Source organism: Geosmithia morbida (assembly GCF_012550715.1).
Source record: "Geosmithia morbida isolate 1262 chromosome Unknown scaffold_2, whole genome shotgun sequence".
NCBI classification, from domain to species: Eukaryota; Fungi; Ascomycota; class Sordariomycetes; order Hypocreales; family Bionectriaceae; genus Geosmithia; species Geosmithia morbida.
Genome location: NW_023336189.1, coordinates 155,467 through 176,317, shown reverse-complemented (window position 1 = coordinate 176,317; position 20,851 = coordinate 155,467). Strand labels below are relative to the sequence as shown.

The 20,851-nt window shown below is 55.3% G+C and overlaps 10 protein-coding genes across 10 annotated transcripts; 2 read left to right on the top strand and 8 right to left on the bottom strand.

Moving 5' to 3' along the window:
- Positions 1-69: 69 nt before the first annotated feature.
- On the bottom strand, positions 70-2,138 carry GMORB2_3704 (UV radiation resistance-associated protein; the record flags this gene model as incomplete). Its single annotated transcript, XM_035465680.1, has 2 exons — positions 70-1,533; positions 1,614-2,138. 2 exons carry the CDS (start codon positions 2,136-2,138, stop codon positions 70-72), a joined length of 1,989 nt encoding a protein of 662 aa, XP_035323517.1.
- Positions 2,139-2,895: 757 nt separating this feature from the next.
- GMORB2_3703 (uncharacterized protein) lies at positions 2,896-4,167 on the bottom strand (the record flags this gene model as incomplete). Its single annotated transcript, XM_035465679.1, has 1 exon — positions 2,896-4,167. The coding sequence occupies one exon, from the start codon at positions 4,165-4,167 to the stop codon at positions 2,896-2,898; it is 1,272 nt and encodes a 423-aa protein (XP_035323516.1).
- Positions 4,168-5,474: 1,307 nt separating this feature from the next.
- Positions 5,475-6,137, bottom strand: GMORB2_3702 (8-oxo-dGTP diphosphatase; the record flags this gene model as incomplete). The annotated part of the gene is made up of 2 exons (XM_035465678.1): positions 5,475-5,633; positions 5,826-6,137. The coding sequence occupies 2 exons, from the start codon at positions 6,135-6,137 to the stop codon at positions 5,475-5,477; spliced, it is 471 nt and encodes a 156-aa protein (XP_035323515.1).
- A 926-nt stretch (positions 6,138-7,063) lies between these two features.
- GMORB2_3701 (uncharacterized protein) lies at positions 7,064-7,639 on the bottom strand (the record flags this gene model as incomplete). Its single annotated transcript, XM_035465677.1, has 2 exons — positions 7,064-7,134; positions 7,582-7,639. 2 exons carry the CDS (start codon positions 7,637-7,639, stop codon positions 7,064-7,066), a joined length of 129 nt encoding a protein of 42 aa, XP_035323514.1.
- Positions 7,640-8,343: 704 nt separating this feature from the next.
- On the bottom strand, positions 8,344-10,390 carry GMORB2_3700 (hexosaminidase; the record flags this gene model as incomplete). The annotated part of the gene is made up of 2 exons (XM_035465676.1): positions 8,344-8,769; positions 8,948-10,390. 2 exons carry the CDS (start codon positions 10,388-10,390, stop codon positions 8,344-8,346), a joined length of 1,869 nt encoding a protein of 622 aa, XP_035323513.1.
- A 2,646-nt stretch (positions 10,391-13,036) lies between these two features.
- Positions 13,037-13,689, bottom strand: GMORB2_3699 (RNA-binding protein 8A; the record flags this gene model as incomplete). Its single annotated transcript, XM_035465675.1, has 2 exons — positions 13,037-13,255; positions 13,429-13,689. 2 exons carry the CDS (start codon positions 13,687-13,689, stop codon positions 13,037-13,039), a joined length of 480 nt encoding a protein of 159 aa, XP_035323512.1.
- Positions 13,690-14,403: 714 nt separating this feature from the next.
- GMORB2_3698 (small subunit ribosomal protein S30e) lies at positions 14,404-14,859 on the bottom strand (the record flags this gene model as incomplete). Its single annotated transcript, XM_035465674.1, has 3 exons — positions 14,404-14,430; positions 14,550-14,654; positions 14,800-14,859. The coding sequence occupies 3 exons, from the start codon at positions 14,857-14,859 to the stop codon at positions 14,404-14,406; spliced, it is 192 nt and encodes a 63-aa protein (XP_035323511.1).
- Positions 14,860-16,277: 1,418 nt separating this feature from the next.
- On the top strand, positions 16,278-18,019 carry GMORB2_3697 (Conserved serine-rich protein; the record flags this gene model as incomplete). Its single annotated transcript, XM_035465673.1, has 3 exons — positions 16,278-16,364; positions 16,476-17,759; positions 17,855-18,019. 3 exons carry the CDS (start codon positions 16,278-16,280, stop codon positions 18,017-18,019), a joined length of 1,536 nt encoding a protein of 511 aa, XP_035323510.1.
- Positions 18,020-18,062: 43 nt separating this feature from the next.
- Positions 18,063-19,583, top strand: GMORB2_3696 (Conserved serine-rich protein; the record flags this gene model as incomplete). The annotated part of the gene is made up of 1 exon (XM_035465672.1): positions 18,063-19,583. One exon carries the CDS (start codon positions 18,063-18,065, stop codon positions 19,581-19,583), a length of 1,521 nt encoding a protein of 506 aa, XP_035323509.1.
- Positions 19,584-19,832: 249 nt separating this feature from the next.
- Positions 19,833-20,468, bottom strand: GMORB2_3695 (uncharacterized protein; the record flags this gene model as incomplete). Its single annotated transcript, XM_035465671.1, has 2 exons — positions 19,833-20,056; positions 20,282-20,468. 2 exons carry the CDS (start codon positions 20,466-20,468, stop codon positions 19,833-19,835), a joined length of 411 nt encoding a protein of 136 aa, XP_035323508.1.
- Between the last annotated feature and the right edge of the window lie 383 nt (positions 20,469-20,851).

Below are 20,851 nucleotides of genomic sequence, written 5' to 3'. Positions count from 1 at the left end.
GGGGGGGGGAAACAAGAGGGGAAAAAACAGGGTATCAAGTTTCTTCTTTTACAAAATTATCTAATGTCATCAGACAACATTCTCCCGTAAGCCGCTGGTACGCAGCGTAAACTTGGCGTCACCCTGGGCAAACGGCAAGCCTGGCGCCAGTAGTGCGTTCCGTACGGCATCTCCGTTCTGGCTGATCATGTCGCTGTCTATGCTTCCACGAGGACTACTGCCGCCGCCGTCGAGGCTGACAGCAGTGGTGCTCGTCTCGGTGGGCGACAGAAGTGAGGCTGAGGGCGAGGACGGCACGGGTGACGACGGTGAGTGGCGGTGATGTCTGATGCTGGTATCATCGAGACGGCCACGCCACAGACCGCGCACGCCGCCCTTCTTCCGCTCGGGAACCTGGTCTGACCCCGCGCTGCACACGTACAGGAGGTACTTTAGGTTGGGGAGGGTCTGGCGGATATCCACGACGCGGAGACCCTGAGCTGCGCAGAGGGCTTCGATATCCTTGTTCAGCAGGAACCAGCCGTACTCAAACCGCCACTGGTTTGTGGTGGATCCGCCGCGCGGCAGGTGGAGGGGGAAGTCGCGGCGCGGTGAGGCCCCGTGCTCGGCGAGCTGGGATATGTCGTCGCGGATATGGGAGCGCGAGCCGAGCGGGTTGACCGGGTAGGGCAGGGGACAGCCCAGGTAGAACTGCAAGCGGTGCACGGCCAGGGCCACCAGGCCCAGGGCGGCCGAGAGCACGTCCTCGTTGAGGCTGCGGGCGGTGGCGGCGTCGTAGACCGAGTTGGGCAGCGGGACGCCGCATATCTCGAACGACAAGGGCGGTGCATCGGGAACAGGCGTGATGGGGAAGATGTCGCACAGGTCGGAGCAGATGCGCCGGCGCTGGCCGTGGATCTCGCGCTGCGTCTGCTCGGCCAGATCGGCGTCCGTGACGAGCTTGCTGCGGCTGTCGGCCATGTCCCGGGCGGCGCGCGCCTCAAGCTCGCGGCCCCTGGCGATGGCCTCACGCCGGCTGCGCAGCGACGAGTGCAGGTCATCGCGACGCCGCCGTGCGAACCGGTTAGCCTTTTGCTGCCACGCCACGTATCGCTCCGCGAGCTTGGCCTGGTCGTCGGCTGCGTCGGACCTGTCGGGCGGCACGCTCTCGAGGATCTGGTTGATCTGGCGCATGATGCGGACGCGCGTCTCGACAGCGTCGTCGATGGAGCTCTCGAGGTTGGCCAGCTTCATGAGCGTGTTGAACGGCGGCGTCGCCATGGGAGGCGGCGCCTGCCTCGGCTCCGACACGCGGTTCGGGAAGTCGACAGAATACACGCCGTCTTCGAGGTGGAAAACCAGAGCGTTCTCGGGGAACCGCCGGTTAAGGAGCGTGCCGATGAAGTTGAGTCGCCGCAGGTCCATGGCCTCCTCCATGATGAACAGCCACGCAGCGCCCTTGGGCCGTCGAGCCCACACGCGGATGGTCAGCTGGCACGCGCGCGAGATGTGGGCGGCTTCGTCGCCCAGGTCGAAGAAGGAAAAGTTGAAGTTCTAACACACGCGCACATCATCAGCCACGTTCAACCCAATTGATTCGCCGTTGTGTGACGTGTTGCTCTCTTTGCTCGTACCGTCGACCGATGCCGCACCTCGCTCACATACACGGGCTCATCCTGGCCGTCTACGTGCAGCGAGAAAAACGCATCTCCCACCGAGGTATCGGCGAGCTCCTCGAGAACCTTTTGTCTCGAGGCCGGTGTGTTCTGCGACAAGGAGCCTATGCTCAGGCTTCTCCTCCGCGGGAGCGGTCGTAGTGCCAGTGCCTCGGAGGAGGCAGCCGTGGTCGCAGCGGCGTGGGGTCCACCCAGACCACCTGTCCGCAGGTTCTCGGAGCTGCGCGACTGCTGCAGCCGGGAGGACGTCTGGTCCCCTGTGGACTCGTGGACTGCCTCGAGACGAGACGGTCTGCGGAGACGTGAGCTGGCGCCGCCGGCGCTGCCAATGCCAATGCCGCTGCTGCCCACGAGGGCGTCATCGGTGGTGCGGAGGTTGGGTGGTACGAAGCTGAGGTTACGCAACCAGAGCCCCTTTAGATGACGCAGCTTGCGGTTCTGGGCGAGGAGGCGAGGGCGACGGGGCTCCGAGAGGGTCGACATGGCCTGAGCATCGTGGGGTGAGGAGGTCGCAAGGGCTCGACGGGGGGGGGGAGGCAATGGAGAGAGATGTGGTGAGATGGAGGTGTGTTTCGTCATTGGAGGTGCTTCAATTGGCTGTATCACTGTAAGGGGGACTCGTGATATGCAGATAGGCGATAGTACGGCACACTACATGTACAGACCGTTGTATCATGGACTCAACAGATGATAAATACAAGCAATAAGTAAAAGGACTCTCTAGAAATCATCGATCTGATTTTTTTTTATGGAGTGAACGACCTGGTTAGATTGACTTTCAAGACCATGCCAGGTCAACCAATTCGTATACATAATCACGGTCACCACTATAGACGTCATGGACATGAATGGACCAAGGACCTAGTTTATTAAAAAGAAAAACGAATATGTAAAACAGGAAATTTTTGTCGAGAAGAAGAAAAAGAAGAGAAGAAGAAAAGTACTTTGAAATCCTTTATCCACGTTATTACTTTTTGGTGTTTTTGTGTTGTTGTTGTTGTTTTTTTCAAACCACCCCCATTTCCCTTTGAAGAGAACCATTACCAACCTAGTATGGTTTGTGTCGCTGCTGTCGTTCCTTCATGTGCTGTGCCGCTTTGAAATCTGTGTGTTTTTTCTTTTCATTCAGACTGTCCTTTGATGCCTCTGGAGAGGAAAACAAGGAGAGTTGAGGAGGGAGGAAGGGAGAGAGAGAGAAGAGAGAAGAGAGAAGAGGGAGAAATAGCAGGGAGGGAATATCCTAGTTACGGACAAAAGTGTAGCATCCATCCTTGGGCTCGAGCTGGTCGTCGGAACAGGGCTCCGTCTCGGGGGCGACAAAGTAGCGGCAGTTATCTCCGGCCTCGTTGTTGTCAAACTCGATGGCGGCGCAGAGCTGGATGTTGGCAATGTCGCCAATGTGGGCGTTGGCAGAAAGGGTCAGGAGCGCGGACTCGGAGTGGCACAGGGCCAGACAGTGATTGGCATCCTTCGCATGGCAAGCCTTGGCCTGGTCGCGGTGAACCTTCTTGAAGCCCTTGGAGCAGACGGGCTGGTAGTGGGACAGGTACCACGGGTCGGCGTGCTTGGAGGGAGCGGGAGCGGGAGCGGGAGCGGGAGCGGGAGCGGGAGCGGGAGCAGGCGCAGGAGCGGGGGCCGGGGCTGGGGCCGGGGCAGGAGCGGGAGCGGGCTGGACGACGTTGTTGCCACCGTTTCCTCCGTTACCACCGTTTCCTCCATTGCCTCCATTGCCTCCATTGCCTCCATTGCCTCCGTTACCGCCATTGCCTCCGTTGCCTCCGTTGCCTCCGTTGCCTCCGTTGCCGCCGTTGCCTCCGTTTCCAGGTTGTCCAGGCTGTCCAGGGACGATGACGGTGGTGGGCTTCTCGTACTTGGGGCTGGTCAGGATGTCGAGGTTGATGAGGCTGTTGCCATCACCCTCGGGGCTGAGGACGTTGGCGTCGAGCACACCGCCGGGGCTGCGCTTGAGGATGTCGAGGCCGAGGAGCTTGCCGTCGTTGAGGAGGTCGAGGTTGAGCAGGCCGTCCTCGCCGCCGATGTCGAGGTCGAGCAGGCCGTCGGGGCCGAGGACGTCGAGGTTGACGAGGTCGGCGACGTTCAGGCTCAGGAGGGGGTCAACCTTGACGACGGAGTCGTCCTTGAGGGTGAGGCACTCGTCCTCGGGCAGCTCTCCGGTGGTGTGTAGGTAGCGCTCGAGCTCGTCCTCGGTCAGGAGGCCGAGGACGACGAGGACCTCCAGGTCGAGGGTGACCTGATCCTTCTTGCAGACGGCCTGATCGACCTGGAAGCACGAGTCGCACCGCTTCTCCTTCTGGTGGTAGGGGAGGGCCTTGGGTTGACGCTGGGGGGGCGTGGGCGTGACGCAGATCGTCTCGTCGGGCTTCTGCTCGATGGCGGCGTGCCTGTGAGGCTTGATGTTGATGCTCGGGCAGATGGACAGGTCCAGGACGGATAGGTCGATCAGGCACCCGAGGGCAGGGCCCTGCTCGAGAACGGACAGAGAGATGGTCATATCGGTGGTTTGTTTGGTGAATTAATGAGAGGGGGGAGGGTGGGCTTGTTAGTAGCCAGCGAAGGACGAATAGTTGGAGGCTGCGACGAAAAAAAAGAGTGAACGGGAACGAAAAAGAAGAAGAAAAGAGTGTGGCTGTGGGGAAGGCGAAGGAGTGAGAGACTGCTGTTGCTTGGTGGTGAGGAGAGGAAAAGAGATGTTGAAGCAGAGATGGGATGGACACATTATATACTCTCTAGACCATGATACTTTTTGCGTATTACGTTCTGCCATGCCCATCTCTCTCTTTCTCTCTCTCTCTCTCTCTCTCTCTCTCTTTTCTCTCCGGGCTTGCGCTTCTTTCCGCCTCTGCCATCATGACTTGTGAGACTTGTCAGGGTTCGGGTCTGCCGAGAGGCGGGCTGTCGCAGTTCAACTGATGGCGGAGGGAGGGAGATTTGCCAAGCAGGGTAATACGATGGCTTGCATCTTGCGCATCGGGATGCGGATACTCGTACTGCGTTGGTGTTGTATGCACGAGCAGCTCGCATGCGTACCTACGTATATGTAATAATAATACGCCGTACAAGTGTGCGTGTGTGTGTGTAATAATGGGCGAGGTGCCCCCTCCCCGAGACAAAAGTTGACTCGGATGGGCGGCAGCGACAGTTTTCCTGGGTCCCGACCGAGAGCCTTGACCTGGCGGTCGCCGTTCCAACGGGAGATCCGATATTGCTGTGGGAGAGGAAGAAGGTGATGGTCGAGTGTAGCGCCGGCTCATGCAAGGGGAGGGGAGAACAAGGAGGCTTGGAGTAGGTATATGTATCCACATCGTGTGGTGAGCCGTGAGGCAGGAAGAACAATGAGTGAGTCAAGACAATTAGAAGGCCAAGTTGAGAGGACAGTGCAGCTCGTGTTGTGTTTCTGGGGGAAGAGAGAGATGGAGAGAGAAGAGGGAGATTTACAAAGATGACAGGAAGCAAAAAGTAGACCAACCAAAGCGGCAGTAAACTGCCACACACATACGCACAATGCCGGGGGGGGGGGGGGGGGGGGAAGGTGTGGGGGGGATGTTTGTCTCTCTTTTTTTTTTGCCTCCTTCCTTTTTTTTTCTAATTGGTTCTCATATATTGTATGCTCTCTACTTGTGTGCCCTCTACTTGTATGCCCTCTACTTGTAGGCTCTCTACTTGTAGGCTCTCTATTGTAGGCTCTCTACTTGTATGATGACTGACAGTATACAAACAGTTGTAATCCCTTGATCCTCAGCTTCCATGTCCTCTCTCACTCCACCCCAAGATCTAGACCGAAGCGTCTCAACCTCTCTCTCATCTCCCGCGTTTCAGTCCCTCCAAATCCGGAGACGATGCCAGCAGCTTGTGCAGCGGACGGAAGACCTTCTCGTCGGGTTCCGATGCGCCCTTGAGAATCTGGAGATCGGACCACGACATCCATACCCACCCCTCACACTTGTTGGGCTCCATGGTCTGATCGTGGTGTTAGCTTAGGTTCTGGTCCAAGCCATAGATCCATGTATACGGAACTCGTAGAGTGATGTATCCGCAGAGGAACAGGAGGAAAGAAAAGAAATGTGTGTGTGTGTGTGTGTGTGTGTGTGTGTGAGAGAGAGAGAGAGAGCGCAAAAAGACAAAAAAAAAAAAGAAAGAAAAAAAAGTTACCTTTGCCAATGGGACCCTGTCCTTGTCCTTGGTCTCGCAGAGGATAAAGTACGTGTTGTAGTACTTTCCCCTGTCGACAAAGTCATCCTCTGTGCGGGCGACCTGACGCACGGCCGTGACCTCGAGGCCCGTCTCCTCTAGCACCTCGCGCTCCGCCGTCTGGTAATACGACTCTCCCGGATCTACGTGGCCGCCTGGGAGGGCCCACGATCCGGCACCGTGGCTGCCCTTTCGCTTTCCGACTAGCACCTTGCCGTCTTTGTTGATGATGATGGCCGCGACGCCGTCGAGGCGGGTGATCCCTTCCGGCATGGTGGTGGTAAGTCTGTCTTGCTCGGCAGGTTTGTCTAGTAGTTGGAGAGCTCTGATGGTTGTCTGGTAGGTTTGAGTCATCAGGTGAGTAGACGGTCGAGTTGAGATGGGTAGATGGGTTGATGGGAAGATGGTTCTGGGTAGGGGAGAGTAGGAAATAATATATATGTTCGATGGATCGATACGTTTGTTCGCCTGCTCGCTGTGATTGATGCACGTGGTGTACGGTGCAGGCACTTGGAAACTGCACATGACGTGTACCGATATGCGACCCATTTGAGCCTCGTACTCCGCCCAGTCAAGGCTGTATGCAGGACAATTTGTTGTATTGCGGATCTTGCTGGTCATTGTGCACCGTGGAGAGGATGAAGTGGAATATGATGAATAATCAAGACTTTTTTTCTTCTTTTTTTTCCCCCTCTCTCCTCTCTCTCCCTCTCTCTTCTTACTCGTCAACTGTAGACCTTTCCGACGGGCAGAGGGTCGATCTGGAAGAAAAGAAGAGAGAGAGAGAAGGGGGGGAGGGTGGAGGTGGATGGAGAATCAGAGGCAGTGCTGACATCTTGTGCAACTTGGCCATCACGTTCGGCCATAACAGCCTCATTTTGATGATGACGGCGACGGTGATGAGTCTATAGATCGCAGAGGCAGAGAGGCGCCTCTCTTGATGGATTATGCGCACATCATGCATGTCCTCCTATATATCGATATCTGAACGGTTCGGGTCGTGATGCCCTCTCATGTTGGCAGCGGCCTCTTGCCATCATCATATTGTCGTTGCAGACATCTTTACCACGTGTCCGTCAGAACTCCCTTTGCACAAGCTATCGAGGCTCGCTGTCATACTCTGCCCGTGTACGACCAGTTGGTTGTGCTAGATATTGGCAGGGTCACTTTGTTACGGAGAGGCCGTCATCGGGGGCAGCTCAGGAGACCATGTCCAGCTTGCAGTTGTCCCGTTGGGACATCTGGAAACCTAACATCGTATCGTCCGTCTCTGTGACGCCCCAGGGTTCCCGTATTAATCATTAATCCCTTCCCCAGTCGGGGCCGCATGTATCTGTAGTCATGAGCGCACAGCCCTGTGGACTAGGCCTACAATAATGGTCGGCTGTGTAGCAAGGTAGAGAGATGGATGTAGTCCCAGACACCCTCTCTGATCCTTCTCTCTCTCTCTCTTTCTCTCTCTCTCTTTCTCTCTCTCTCTTTCTCTCTCTCTCTTTCTCTCTCTCTCTTTCTCTCTCTCTCTTTCTCTCTCTCTCTTTGTGTGTGTGTGTGTGTGTGCGTGTGTGTTTGTGTGTATGTGTGTTTGTGTGTATGTGTGTATGTGTGTATTAAGTGTGTATATGTGTGTGTTGGTAATGCGCCCTATACTCTTCCATTTCCGTCATCTTCTTTTTTTTCTTCCCACACAAACTAAAAAGACACCAGACTCGGGGCAGACCCAAGGTAGAGAGAAGAAGAGAAAAAGTCCCCGAGACCCCCGAAGACCTTATAATCATGTCTCAACCTACAATGTCATTGTCAGGCATCCCTCGAGGCGTTACGCTGGGTTCTCCTTATTTTTTATTTTTTATTCTTTTTATGTTTTAACCCGGGCACTTAATCACTCGTACCCACCATCACTACTAGTGGCAATGACCAGCACAGCAAAGCAAACATTGTCCATCGTACGTGGAGGGAGGGAGAGGGGGCAGAGACACACCCCCCCCCCCCCCATCGCCACGATATCCGCTTGTACGGCATGTTATGGCTACATAACGTGCCTTGTAAGTGCCCAGGCCCCAAGGGTGGGAGGGGCAGAGTCAACGTCTCAGTTTGGCCACGATAAGAGGGCATCATTACTCGTCAGTCGTTACCGGGCTAGCTCCAAACCGGCTGTACTCGTAGCAAGGTTTTTTTTTTCTTCTTTTTTCTTTTTTCCCCTCTGTGGAGTACGGAATGTTGCATCGTACCATCTCGCGTGTTACATTGCATGTGTTCTGAAAGAGATTGATATTTGTTTTTTTCTTTTCTTTTTCTTTTTCACACCACAAGATACCTGTACTGTCATGGTCGTAGTACGATCTTACAAGGGGAGAATACGAAAAAAGAAAAAAAAGAAAAAAGTGGGGGAAAAAAGTGAACAGAGAGATATAAAGGAAGAAAAAATTTGTGTAGCTAAATAAATAAATAAAAACAATAACCCGAGAATAACAGATCAATCCTACTCAATCTGCGCACAGTCTTCGGGGCCATTCATGTCGCACCACAGCTGGGTGATGGGCGTCCCCCTGACGCCCCTCCTGAGCATACGCTCTCGCATCTCGCTAAGACGTGGGCGAGCATCTATCTGGGAGCGGTTCTGACCCTGGCCGTCGACGCGTCCGCTCCACCAGATCTCGGCGGCGGCGGCGGCGCGGGGCCACATGATGCTGTCGAGCGACGTCGTGTCGATCGTCTCGGTCCACAGCGCCATCTCTCCGCCCACGATGTTGCCGTGCAGCTCCTCGGGCACGCCGTCCGTCGGCTCGTGGCTGTAGATCAGTCGCCAGCTCTTGGAGGGAGAGCACCAGTCTGCAAAGGGGTAGTAGGTCTGGAAGCTGGCGCCGTTGGGGAAGTCGAGCCACTGGCCGCGACCGCAGTCGAGGTACTACAAGAGAGTATGTCAGTCACTGCGACATCTTTTTACAAAAGAGGAGGTGTGGAGGGGGGGAAAAAGAGAAGAGAAGAAGAAAGGAAGAAGAAAAAGAAAAAAAGCAGAAGCAAAAGGAAAAGAGAAAGGGAAAGAGAAAGAGAAAGACAGGTATCGTATGCTCTTCAAGACATACATAGTACTCGCTGTTGCTGTCGATGACCTTGTGGCCAGCCTCGGCAAGCTCGGTGACGGAAGAACCACCCAGCCACGACTGGACCAGCGTGCCGTCGGGCACGGTGGCATTCCACTCGAGCACCATCTCCTCCCAGACGAGCGGGGTGAGGCCGTTCTCCACCACGTTACCGTGGACGTGGGACAGGAAGCGCTGCAGCAGCGGCTGGAGGACCTCTACGTCGTTCGTCTCGAGGGCCGGGTCGAGCAGCGAGTTGTTGGCCTTGTACTCGTCGCCGCCGGTGTGGAAGTACGAGGTGTAGGGGGCGATGCGCGGGAGCAGGTCGGCCAAGAGGGTGTCGACGAAGCCCTCGACGTCGGTGTTGTTGAGGCGGAAGGATCCGCACGGCGGCTGGGCGCAGTACCACTGGTAGGGGTGCTCGTCGAAGGCGACGGTCAGGCCGGGGTAGGCCTCGTCGACGCCGACGTGGCCGGGCATGTCGAGCTCCAGGACGATCTGGACGCCCCGGTGGATGGCGTACTCGTACAGGCCCGCGACGTCGTCGGGCGAGTACGTCAGGCCCTTGGCGTAGGCGCCCTTCTCCGTCAGCCGGGGCAGGGAAGGTATCTCCAGGGGCCACGACTGCGTGTCCGTGACGTGCAGGTGCAGCACGTTCATCTTGTTCATGGCGGCGGCGTCGATGGTGCGCTTGATGTCGGCCACCTCGAACCAGTGGCGGCTCACGTCCAGGAGCACGCCGCGGTGCGGGTACTTGGGCTCGTCTACGATGGCGATGGGAGCCTCCTGCGTGTAGAAGGTCTGGCCGTCGGACCCCCTGTAGAAGAGCTGCGAGAAGGTCTCGAGGGCGCGCAGCACGCCCGTCGACGAGGCGGCCCGGATAGACGCCTCGCCGTCGGCCGTGACGTTGAGGCTGTACGACTCGTCCACCGTGCCGACCTTGGGCTTGAACGTGTCGGCGTCGTCGTCCGACGTCTGCGTGATGGTCAGGCTGCCGATGAGCTTGGAGTTGTCGCGTCCGTCCGCCGGCTCAAAGTCTGAGCCGCGCTCCCGGAGCATCCACGGCGTCAGCCCGTCCCGGAAGATGGCCGACAGGGTCCGCTCGATGCCGCCCTGCACTATGTCGCGGCTCCTGAACTTGGACCCGGCCGGCGGCGCGTAGCCTGCCGCGTAGGAAATCTGTTGTCGTTGGTCAAGGAATCTAGTCTCAGCCAGGTGCTCCAATCTGTCATATCTACGTCCATCTTCATCACAGAAGTATCTGCTGTCATTCTCGTCCTGATGGGGTATCCGCACTGCTTGTCCATTGTAGGTCACGGCCACGCTCTGGTCGAGGAAGAGGGTCTGGTTGCCCGTCGACAGGGACTTGGGGATCGGCCAGATCGAGGCATCGGCCGCGGGGGACAGGGCCAGGGCCGCAACGGCCAACAGGCTCTTGGATAGCATCTCTGCCAAGGAGAAGGGAGATTCGAAGAGGATGGCAGATGGGTATAATAACAGTAATAAGAGGGTGCTGCCCGACGACAAAGGAGAGTAGAGAGAGAGAGAGAGAGAGAGAGAGAGAGAGAGAGAAGAGAGAGGAGGATCGAGAATCCAAGAGGAACCTAGAAGAACCTGGAGGAACCTGGAGGGTGGTAATGTTTCCTCTCTTCTTCGACGTCGGGTTATCCGTAGCCCGCACAGGTAGGACCGTATCAATGGGTAAGACGAGGGCAACCAAGGTATCGGGTCCAGAAAAAAAATCACGAGATTGGGTTGGGGGGACGATGCCGACCAGGGGGGTACTAGACTAGGGGGGGGGCGGCCAGGTCCAGAGAGGAAAGAGGGTGAATCCTATCGCTTGGACCACTCTGAAGTAAATAGCATCGGATGATCAAAGGCGCGCGGGTGGTCGGTCCCCATGTAACCTTGACGAGTTGACGATGGAGGGGTGAGTGGGGGGAGGCAGGAGGACGGGCAAAAAGAGGAGCCAGCATGAGCTGCTGGCTTCTGTGGTTACCACGGCAGAGGAAAATGTGTCGAGACATTAGAGTTGGGATAATAATATTACTCCAGGATTTTTTTCCAAGACATGAGGCAAACAACCATGTAATGACAACACTGGTACAGATTACCTAGAGACAGTCAAGAGAGCTTGTTAGATCATTACTAGATGACTCGTAGTAGTAGGCTTAGTAGACGTTTCATTCATTACCGATCGGTACCTCTCTAATGGTTTTCAGCGCCAGAGCTTCTTCCATGGGGGAAACCTGACGTCGTGACCTGGAGATGGAGCGCCTTAACCGGGTCTTGGCAGCTCTTGGTCTTGCTCAGCAGTTGTCGGTCCTCCTCTGTGCTTTTTTTTTTTTGTGTGTGTGTGTGTGTCGTGGAAAGTCGGTCTCGAGGTTACGTTACAGCATATCATGATGATAGTGATAAGTCGATAGCAGCACGGTTCCTTATAGAGATCCTGTGTTACTACTACATGGACGGATTAGATAGTGTAGCCACATCACTGCACCGCACTGACTGCACTCCCCGATGAATCTCGTCTCTCAAAACAATTGAAGCTGGGACCGACCGCTCGACTTGGGACTCTCTGGTCGATGTCATCGTCAACTGATGATACCCCCCCTGGCCCTCCATGTATTACCGAGTGCATGGCCTTATACCCGTGCTCGTAAACAATCGATGGAGGATAGTGATAAATGACACTGGTAGATCCGTTCTTCGGCTCTCGCTTCCCGCATTCCCAAGATTTCGACGCCCGGTCCTCTCAGACCTCTCACCAGGCTGACAGGCTCCCCCTTCGAACCCCTTCTACAAGTCTAGGGCTTTTACGGCGTTAGTGCGCGTATGCGGTGGGGCTCATCAGTGGCCCCTGGTCCTGGGGACGTTGAGCTTATTAGTCATGATACGGCAGAATGATGTCGTGTGCGGTCAAGGGATAAGTAAATAGTAAGTAGGATGTTTTTATCGTCCGTCGAGTCTTACTTTCAACTTCTCCCGATATATTCGACGGAGCGAGATACAATTCTCCACCAGTAATCTGTACATTTTTATCATGAAATTATCACGAAATTATCACATCAGAGTTCAGGTGGTGGATGGAATACCTCATCATCTACGCTCAAGCTTTGATAATATGAAATGATGTAATGACCCATCTTGAGAGACATCAAGCATCATATACAGATTACACCATACGGGGTGCCAGTACTCGTAATATATTGCTCTGCAAGGTACAAGAGGACCAATTTAAGCAAATACGTCAATCGATACCCACAGAGCGTAGAGTAATACCGCCCTAGTTGGTGTCCCTCGCCGTATTCGTACTCTGCACTCCTTCCATTCTCTGACCCCCGGGTAGGAGAACCCTTGCATGATCCTGGCATAGTCATGACTTTGATCCCATTGCTGACCCTGCCATTTTTGAATTATATAATCTAAATACGTAATACTTGAAATACCGCAGCAGAGAACTCATAGAATCCTTCCCACTCGAGAAATACAGAAGCCGTCATTGACAGCTGTCAAGAAGGGGGGCCATCGTGTCCTCCAAGCATGAACTGCCACCTACACGGGAGACGAAGCAGGGGGCTCTGAACACTACCAAACTAACATCATTGCTATGCCGTGATCCATTCACGTACAATTTCGAAGAGACGAGCTGGAGCTGGTCACTAAGACAGCTTCGTCGAGCCCGGTGTAGCCCATCGCGTGAGAGAATTCTCCCGGGCTTCTTACGCGCCGGCATCTCTGTTGACGGGGACGGATCAAGAAGTCTCCGTCTGGTCTGGCTAGGCACTACACACAGTTGCATTGCGCCGTTGGGAATGTCAATCTAGTAGATCAGCACGGTCAGCTGGGCCGCGAAGCAGATGGGTTCAGGGTGTCGACGGTGTACCAACCTCATGTGGTCCGAGGAAGCGTGCCGACAGAACCCTCGACTCGGCGTCGGTGGCGGGGCTGTCGGCTCCCTTTCTTTCTTTCTTACCAAGGGTGTTTATATATTATTTTCTGATATCGGCTTCCCCTCCCCCTTGTCTCTCTCTTTGGCATTTACTTCCTGCCATGACAGGATGCAGAGATAAACATAACCAGACTCTTTCTTCACTCCTCGCGCTCCTTGGCCTCGGGACTCCTGCTCCGGCTGCGTCCGCGCCTCCCGCCACCCACACGGCTCCCTCTCGAACCCTTGTTCTGTCCAGGCGGCGGCCTCACAAAGGCAAAGTCCACATTGACGGTCTGATCCAGCATCTTTGTCCCGTGGGCATCGTCAATGGCCGCCCTGGCTTCTTCTAGTGTAGCGTACTCGATCAATGCGTAGCCCTAGAAAGCAAAAAAAAAAAAAAAAGGTAAGAGCGCGTCAGTCGAAATTATCCTTCTCTCTCTCTCTCTCTCTCTCTCTCTCTCTCTCTCTCTCTCTCTCTCTCTCTCTTTTACGTTTTCGTTTCCCCTTCTCTTCCCCGGGGGCGAGGTGATAGCTCTGCGCGCGCGCATACCTTGACGTAACCACTCCTTCGGTCGAGGTTGAGGTGCAGGTTCTTGATTTCGCCGTACTCGCCAAACTTGTCCTGTATGGCCTCCTCGTCTGCCTCCTCGTGCACGTTCGTCACGATGATGATCCAGCCTTCGATGGAGCGCACTGCCGTTGCGCGCGCGTGCGTCTGCATCTCCTTCTCGCCCTCGGTGCGGTTGCCGTTGCCGTTGCCTGACTCTACGGCGACCGGACCGTTGTCAATGTCCATCTCCGTGTCGGCCATGTCTGCGCTTCTTTTACTAGTATCGGGGCAAGGCGTCCTGGGTAAAGAAGTCGTCTGTTGTTGCAGGCGTGGATTGGCGGGTGGGGTTCGAAGCCTGGGGCTGCTTGCTGTCTGCCTGATGGTAGGAGCTCTACGAAGCTGCGTACATGCGGTCGCTGACAATCAAATTCTATACTGTCACGTGATTTACTTGGAGGGGAAACATGTAGGGAGCAGTCTGTGATTTTAGTTTATCCAATGCCGACCCCGCGGGGTGAAATGATGTCGGAAAGACTACTCTGGAAGAGCTACGATCTCGTACGATGCAGGGCCGAAAAAAAAAACCTATTTCAATATGCACAAATGGGAGTGGTGGTTGATAGCCAAAAGACATGAGGCGTTCAAGGTGGGAATCTCTGACCGTAAGCACGCACGCTACGGACGGCTGCCTCCCTCTCTTCGAACTGCGGATGAAAATGGATTGATGTATTGATTGACAAAGGGGACACCCTGACGCCTAATAAAGACATCGCCGCTTCGTCGTGCCTTCTCAGATCATGTGAGGCCGCTCAGCCTGGCTATTGACCCGGCCATAATCCACTGCCAAGTACTTTTTGACAGCATTTCCATCGAGTATTTTGCGTCCTTGCGACAATGCGAATAAATCCACGATCCTCCGTTTTGACCCCTCCCCAATCGATCCGTTTATTTCATTTTAGTGCTGGGCGAGTTGATTTAGGCAGCGCCGGGGTTGGGGTTCATCTGTTGCGTCATGTCAGCGAATTCCTGTTGTCTCTACTACTTCCAGGCGGCCAAAGAACGGGGTTTTGGACGTCCATCCATCCTCCGCCGCCCCTATCCTCGGGGGAAGAAGAACGAACCTTCCGCTTGCCACCAGTCAGGGTGACGTTGACGAAACGGCGAGTGTACTTGAGACGCTTGAGAGCGCGGCCCTTGGGGACCTTGGGCTTCTCCTGGGGCTCAACCTGCAATAACGAAGAATCATCTTGTCAGCTACAAACATCCTTCATCTCGGAGGCTCTGTCGTAATCGTCGTCGGTCGGCGCAGACGCGCAGCAAAGATGAAAAGAGTCGAGGGACGGGAAGAAAATGATGGTCGGATCGTCGTACCTTAGGGGTCTGAGACTTGACCTTGCCGGCACGGGCAAGAGAACCGTGAACCTTTCCCATGGTGATGGATTTGTGTGGTGTTGATGGTTTGTTTGAGAAGGGAAAGTCGACAAGACGGACGGATTGGTTGTGGCGGGCCTAGTCCAAGTTTTTTGGGGCAATTTGTCAGTGTCTGGTTGTGCGCACCACCTCGGTGTGACTCACGTGAGCGGGGAGTCATGGATGCCCTTTCTCGGAAAATTGTTAAACCGTACAGCGCAAGGCTGGACTTGTATTATCTCGTCATAAAGACTGTGAGTCAGCATGCCGCGGCCGCGCCTCAGCCCTAGTGCCTCAGGCTTCCAATTGTCTGCTAATAATAGACCTAGGGTAATAATATGCTACAGGTAGTATCAATGTTGATTATATAATAAAACACGATCAGCGGTGCGGCCTATGGGAGGGCAAGCGAACAAGACGAACAATGAACAGAACGGAAAATGACCCACTCTTTTGAACCGGTAGGATCAAGCTTACGAGCCCAATTCGTATTCACACGACAATGGTGTGGTGGGGAAGCGTTGTAAGTTCTCGTATGGTCGTACCATAGGCTGATAGCGCTATAAGTACTTGCAAGTTACGAATATTGAGCAGATGTAAATATAGATTCTGAGCCACGACAGGTAAGATTAGCAGGAACGTAGTATGGAGTGATATGATGGCGTAGAATGGCTATGCTGTTGTGTTTCAGAGAAGCGATCGATCACGATGCTATATCCAGAAGCCAAAAATACATGGAGTTGCTCTCGATGTCCATCGTCTAGCTTGGGGTGCACAGCGGGTGTGTCGGGGCGTTGCGCTCCCGACAGCTGATTGATGCATATACCTGGAGGCCTGGATACGTAGAAACTACTGCAGATGTGCATCGAATTCTGCAGAATACGATGCAATAGGCCAGAGGACAATGGGACGCCGGGGCCCGTCCTCGTATTTGCGAATGATGCGATGCAAGGGTTTACCACAGCTACTCGTACTGGTATACCGTATAATACATACCAGTAGTAGCCAAACTGTGCGGCAAGTAACGAGTGTAATACTGAACACGGGAGTAAGATGTTTGAAAAAAACAAGAGAATAGAAGAAACGAACAGACATATTTTCTTCTCAACCTTTCCCCCTCTCTCCTCACTCTCTGGACCATTTCACCTCATCTTGTCTGCCGGTACCGTCTGTGCCTTAGATGTATGCAATCAAGCCGACAAAGGTTGCCTGCCTACCCTGTGATTCTGGTTAATATTGACGACATCTTGTTTCCGTTTCTCCTTCCGCACGTCTGGTTTCTATTTTTACTTTATGGTTACTTCATGGGACCGTCAAGCCAGTCGTAGGGAATCGAGAAGATAAGAATTCTGGGGTGACATCCTGAAGCGTCACCGATCAATTGCGCTATCGACCAGCCACCCACCTCCTTCTTGTCTCACCACCAAATCATCGCCAGCATGGCCATTTCCAGGGCCAAAGAGCAGTTTGAGCGAGACAAGGTCAGCAAGTTCCAGCGCATGCTCGAACTGGAAAAGCAGCGCGCAGTAAGTCATCCCTATGATCCTCTCGCTCTCCTTCTCGGTCCTTCCAGCATCCCCTTTCTCTTGCTGTGCCACCCTTGCATTCAACCCGCTAACATGCCGTTGATCCTGCAGCTGGAACGCCTCAATGCAGATCCCACTAGTAGTAGCCCCCATACGAACCAGTCTCCAAACACTCTGGCAACCCACACTACGTCCCCAGCCTCCCCCGTCTCTCTTTCGTCGGACTCAAACCCCCCTCCATCTTATCTGCGAAGTCATCCGACTGTCTCACGACGCCCACTGCCCGTCGATTCACCGCTTGCCACGCCCAAGAACGATTTTCATCCTGGAAAGGCTCGACAAGGAGGAAGCCAGGAAGTAGAAGCAGCAGAAGCAGCAGAAGCCGTGGCAGCCAACAACTCCACCTGCGATGCGGCCTCGACCACCACTGCTCTAAGCCATCAGACACGATATGCTCACCAGCTCCCGCCCATCAGGACGGATATTGGCGCAGCTTCGCTAGCTGCAGAAATTACCGAGGCCTTTCCCACCTACCAGGAAGACGGCAGCATGGACGCGGCGGGCCGGCGCAGACAAAGCAGGCCCAGCTCGAGGCTGGTGCCGCCCCAACCGTCGCCCCAACCGTCTCCCGAACCGTCGCCTGCAGGTCAGCCCGACTCTGGCGTTGAACTCGACAGCTCAGTAGGACCTTCGCCAGTGGGAGGAGACGAGGCGCGCGGCCGTCGGCGCCGCCTAACTAAGCCACTGCCAACCGCTGTCGCTCAGAACCGATCGACGCAATCAGCTGACAGGTCGGAGCCTGCGCCCGCTTCTCCCACCACAAAGCCAGGAAAGTATTACCCTCCACAGTCCTACACCGGTTCCAAAAAGGCCCACGCAGAGTCCGAGTCACGGACACGTCAGCACCAGCAGCACCCACCCAGCGCTGGTGGCAAGGCCGGCGGCACCGCCCCAGGAGAAAGCGTGGATGCAGCTGCCGCCGACTCGTCGAGGCGTGGCCGATCCAGGTCTAGGTCTATATCTTCCCTGTTTCGACGCTCCCTCGACGGACGGCGCTCCTCTTTTGGCCTGGGCTCCTCCTCTCAGGATACAGGCTTCATCGGCGGCATCAAACTGGAAAAAGAACGCCTCGAGGCTCACGAGCGATCTCTTAGCGAGAGACCAATAGGCCCCGAGGCGGATATCCACCCTGCACTTCGCACCAACGACAACCAGAAAACACGCAGGCGCTCGCCCAGTCCGTTCAAGTTCTCGACGACACAACGCAACAGCGAGCCGAGAGATAGCCACTACCCGCCCATCGCCATCCGGAACCAGTCACAGAGCCAAGTCTTTGTTAATGCAGAGCGTCCGCGTTCGTCTTCTGGCAGCTCTATAAGCAGGTGGAAAGCCCGTGTGGGACTCTCCCCGTCCCCCTCCATGGACACCGTCTACGCTCCCAAGCCAACCCCCAAGCTCACCAAACCTCCGTCCATCCCACGAGAAGACAGGCCCAAGAAGAGCCACATCCCGACAAGAGCCCCCCCTTCAACTGCCACCAGCACCTCTGCTCTTCCTACCGGTACCCCGCCGTCTTCCTCTGCCAGCAATACTCGTGGCGCCACCTGGAAACATCTATCTGCACCGGTCATCAGCTCGTCCCTTGCACCGACTAGGATAGGCCCCCCCGCTAGTGTTTCCAGGAATGGACCTTACCCGATGAAGCCAGCGCTGGTCAACCGGAGCAGAGCCGGCTCGCCCCTGGTAGACAGGCCAGGCACGAGCATGTGCACGGAGCGTTCTCCAATGCCGGCCTCAGCCTTTGTCGTCGACCGGCCCAGGTGCGAAAGCCTCAACACGGACCTGGACATCACGGATACGGCTGAGGCTGGGGGCGACGACATGGCCGGCTCTGATAAGAGCGGCAGTGAAATCTCGTACATGACAGCGCCCTCAACGCCGCCGCCGCCTCCTCGACGTAGCTCGAAGAGGAGATCGGCAGCGTATGTTTACGAAGGAGCGAGGGAACAAAGCAAGAATCAGGCTCGCGCAAACGGTAAAGAACAGGACCACCCCGGGCATGCGGCCAAGGACACCTTGCCAGCATCACCCACCGTCATGCTCCTCCACCACCACTCGAAGCCTACAACAGCTGCTGACCGGCGAGACTCTCCCCAGTCCGCGTCAACTGCTAGGAAAAGAGGACCCAACGACCCTCCCAGCATCCCGTACGACTCTCTACCTGCGGAGTCGCCGATAAAAGCCCATTCCAGGAGATCCCTGGTGGGGGCTGCCAAGGCTGCCTTTCGACTATCCATGCCCGACCTCAGCACCATCACAGCCCGTTCCCGGACCCCAAGCCGCGATGCTAGGCGCTCATGTTCACCTGCGCCATCGCCGGATATCCCGAGCGTCCCCGGCGGCTCAGGTAAACCGGCCAAGCTCCTAGGCCTGAACAGCTGGGACCTGGCACCGCCCCCTCCGCTGCTCATATCACCCGCCCGATCGTCCTCGGAGGATACATGCTCAGACGACCTCCGATCCACAACGCTATCCAGGCCGAGCAGCACACCCAACACCTCACGGCCCCAGTCTATCAGAGGTTCTCCTGGACTTCTCGGGGCTGAGTATAAATGGCAGCAGCACCATTCTGGATACACGTCTGCACTTCCTTCCCCAGCCTTCTCGTGCGCAGACGGCAGCCTTCGTCTCAGCGCGCCGCCTCCGATGGACCTCGACCCTATCCAGGCCGCCGCCCTCAAGATAATGGCACAGTTCCCCGACGTGCCCTACAGCGTCCATAGCAACCGGTCGGAGCCTAGCCTTCGTACGCACCGAAGCAAGTCGTCACTCGCCGCGGAGAACCTTCAACAACGGACTGCGCCCCTGCAGAATCCAGGCTTGGAAGTCCCCAAGCCTCTACGTCTGCCGGTACGACCTACCTCTGCTGCCGCTTCCACACCCAGCGTCGGCGACATGGTCAAGGCGAGCCGCGGCAAAGATGATGATTACGACGACAGCCAAGAGACTCTCAGCAAGGTGTTTGTGGAGTGCTGCAGCTGCAAGCACTACCACGATATGCCCGACGAGCTGTACGATGCCATGATCAATTCTAGAGGTGGGGTCGTGTCTACAGAGTTTTCCGCAGCGGCCAGGTGCAATTGGTGCAGACATGTCATGAAGACTCGGTGCTGTGCTAGACTGTCGACACTGGTTCAGGTCAAGGAGAGGGTTCACTGATGATATGTTTGACTGTATCTGTCCTACGTCCACTTTTCATCCTACTACTTTGTCATATGATATATCTCTTTTCTCTCTTTTCTTTTCTTTTGTTCAAGGTGATAGCAACGCCGATGACTTTTTAGCACAGCCACAAATTATAATTAATCCTCGCCGTTGATCCATACCCGCATCCTGCTCCGTTCTCGTGCAATTCCATCACAGCGGTACAGGCGCATGCAATGTGCAGATCCGATACCGGACACCGTTCTACCGAAGACACGTCCTCCCGCTTTCGCACGGCACCGTGCTCGTCCGACTGATGTAGTTGACCTTCCGTCGAGGCGTCCTGCCATTCCCCTCGAGTAGACGGGCGTAGATCAAGTAGGCGGGCCACAAGCCGCCGTCGCCGATGGCACGGTCCAGTTCGCTCCGGGCAAACACGATGTCGGTCGACTTGGGGATGACGCCTTCGACGGAAGAACAATGGAGGCCTGACGGGAGGAAAAGGTGTGCCATCAGCGGGTCTCTTCCTCTTATGTGGTACACGTGTGAGGAATATGGTGGAGCAGGAAAGGGAAGAAGAGGGGGAGAGAAGAAGGGAGAGAGAAAGGAGAGGAGAGAGAGAAAGAAAAAAAAGGAAGGCTCACAAAAGTCATGTCTCAAGGAGAGGAACACGTACATGGTGTCTAGAACATCCCGGCAGTCAAAGAGGTCACCTTGAAGACAGAGAACGGTGGACCGAATAATCTCCCCGAGTTCGATGGTGAAGCGGGTCTCATCGGGGCAGCAGATCTTGAGGATGCCCAGGATCTTTTCAAGGGTGTAAAGACACTTCTTCCGGGAACCGTGGGGGGTATAGTCTCTGATGCGGTCGATAGTGATGGGCGTGTCTGAGGAAGGCATCGTGAAGACAGATGGATATGATGGTGATGACTTCAAACTTCAGATAATCCCGGGCAGGACTGCAGAGCACGACGAAGGAGATGTTCAATTGATGAGAGGTAATGGGGAATGGAGAACCTTCCTGTTCTCGCGGTTTTATACTAGATAAATATGACTGTCCCCAACAACCTTTCTCCGTACAGACGTATTCAGTCGACATGGTTGATTCTCGAGATGACTGTAAGTACTACCAATCGTCTTGAATCACAATCCATCCATAACGGCCAAGGGTTTCCCTTTACACTTATTACTCTTACCCTCACCACCACCTATCTGTCCCTTTCCCATTCTGTGATCCAGTGCCGATGTCAAGATCTGGTATCCTTGACGCAGACTCCGAGTTT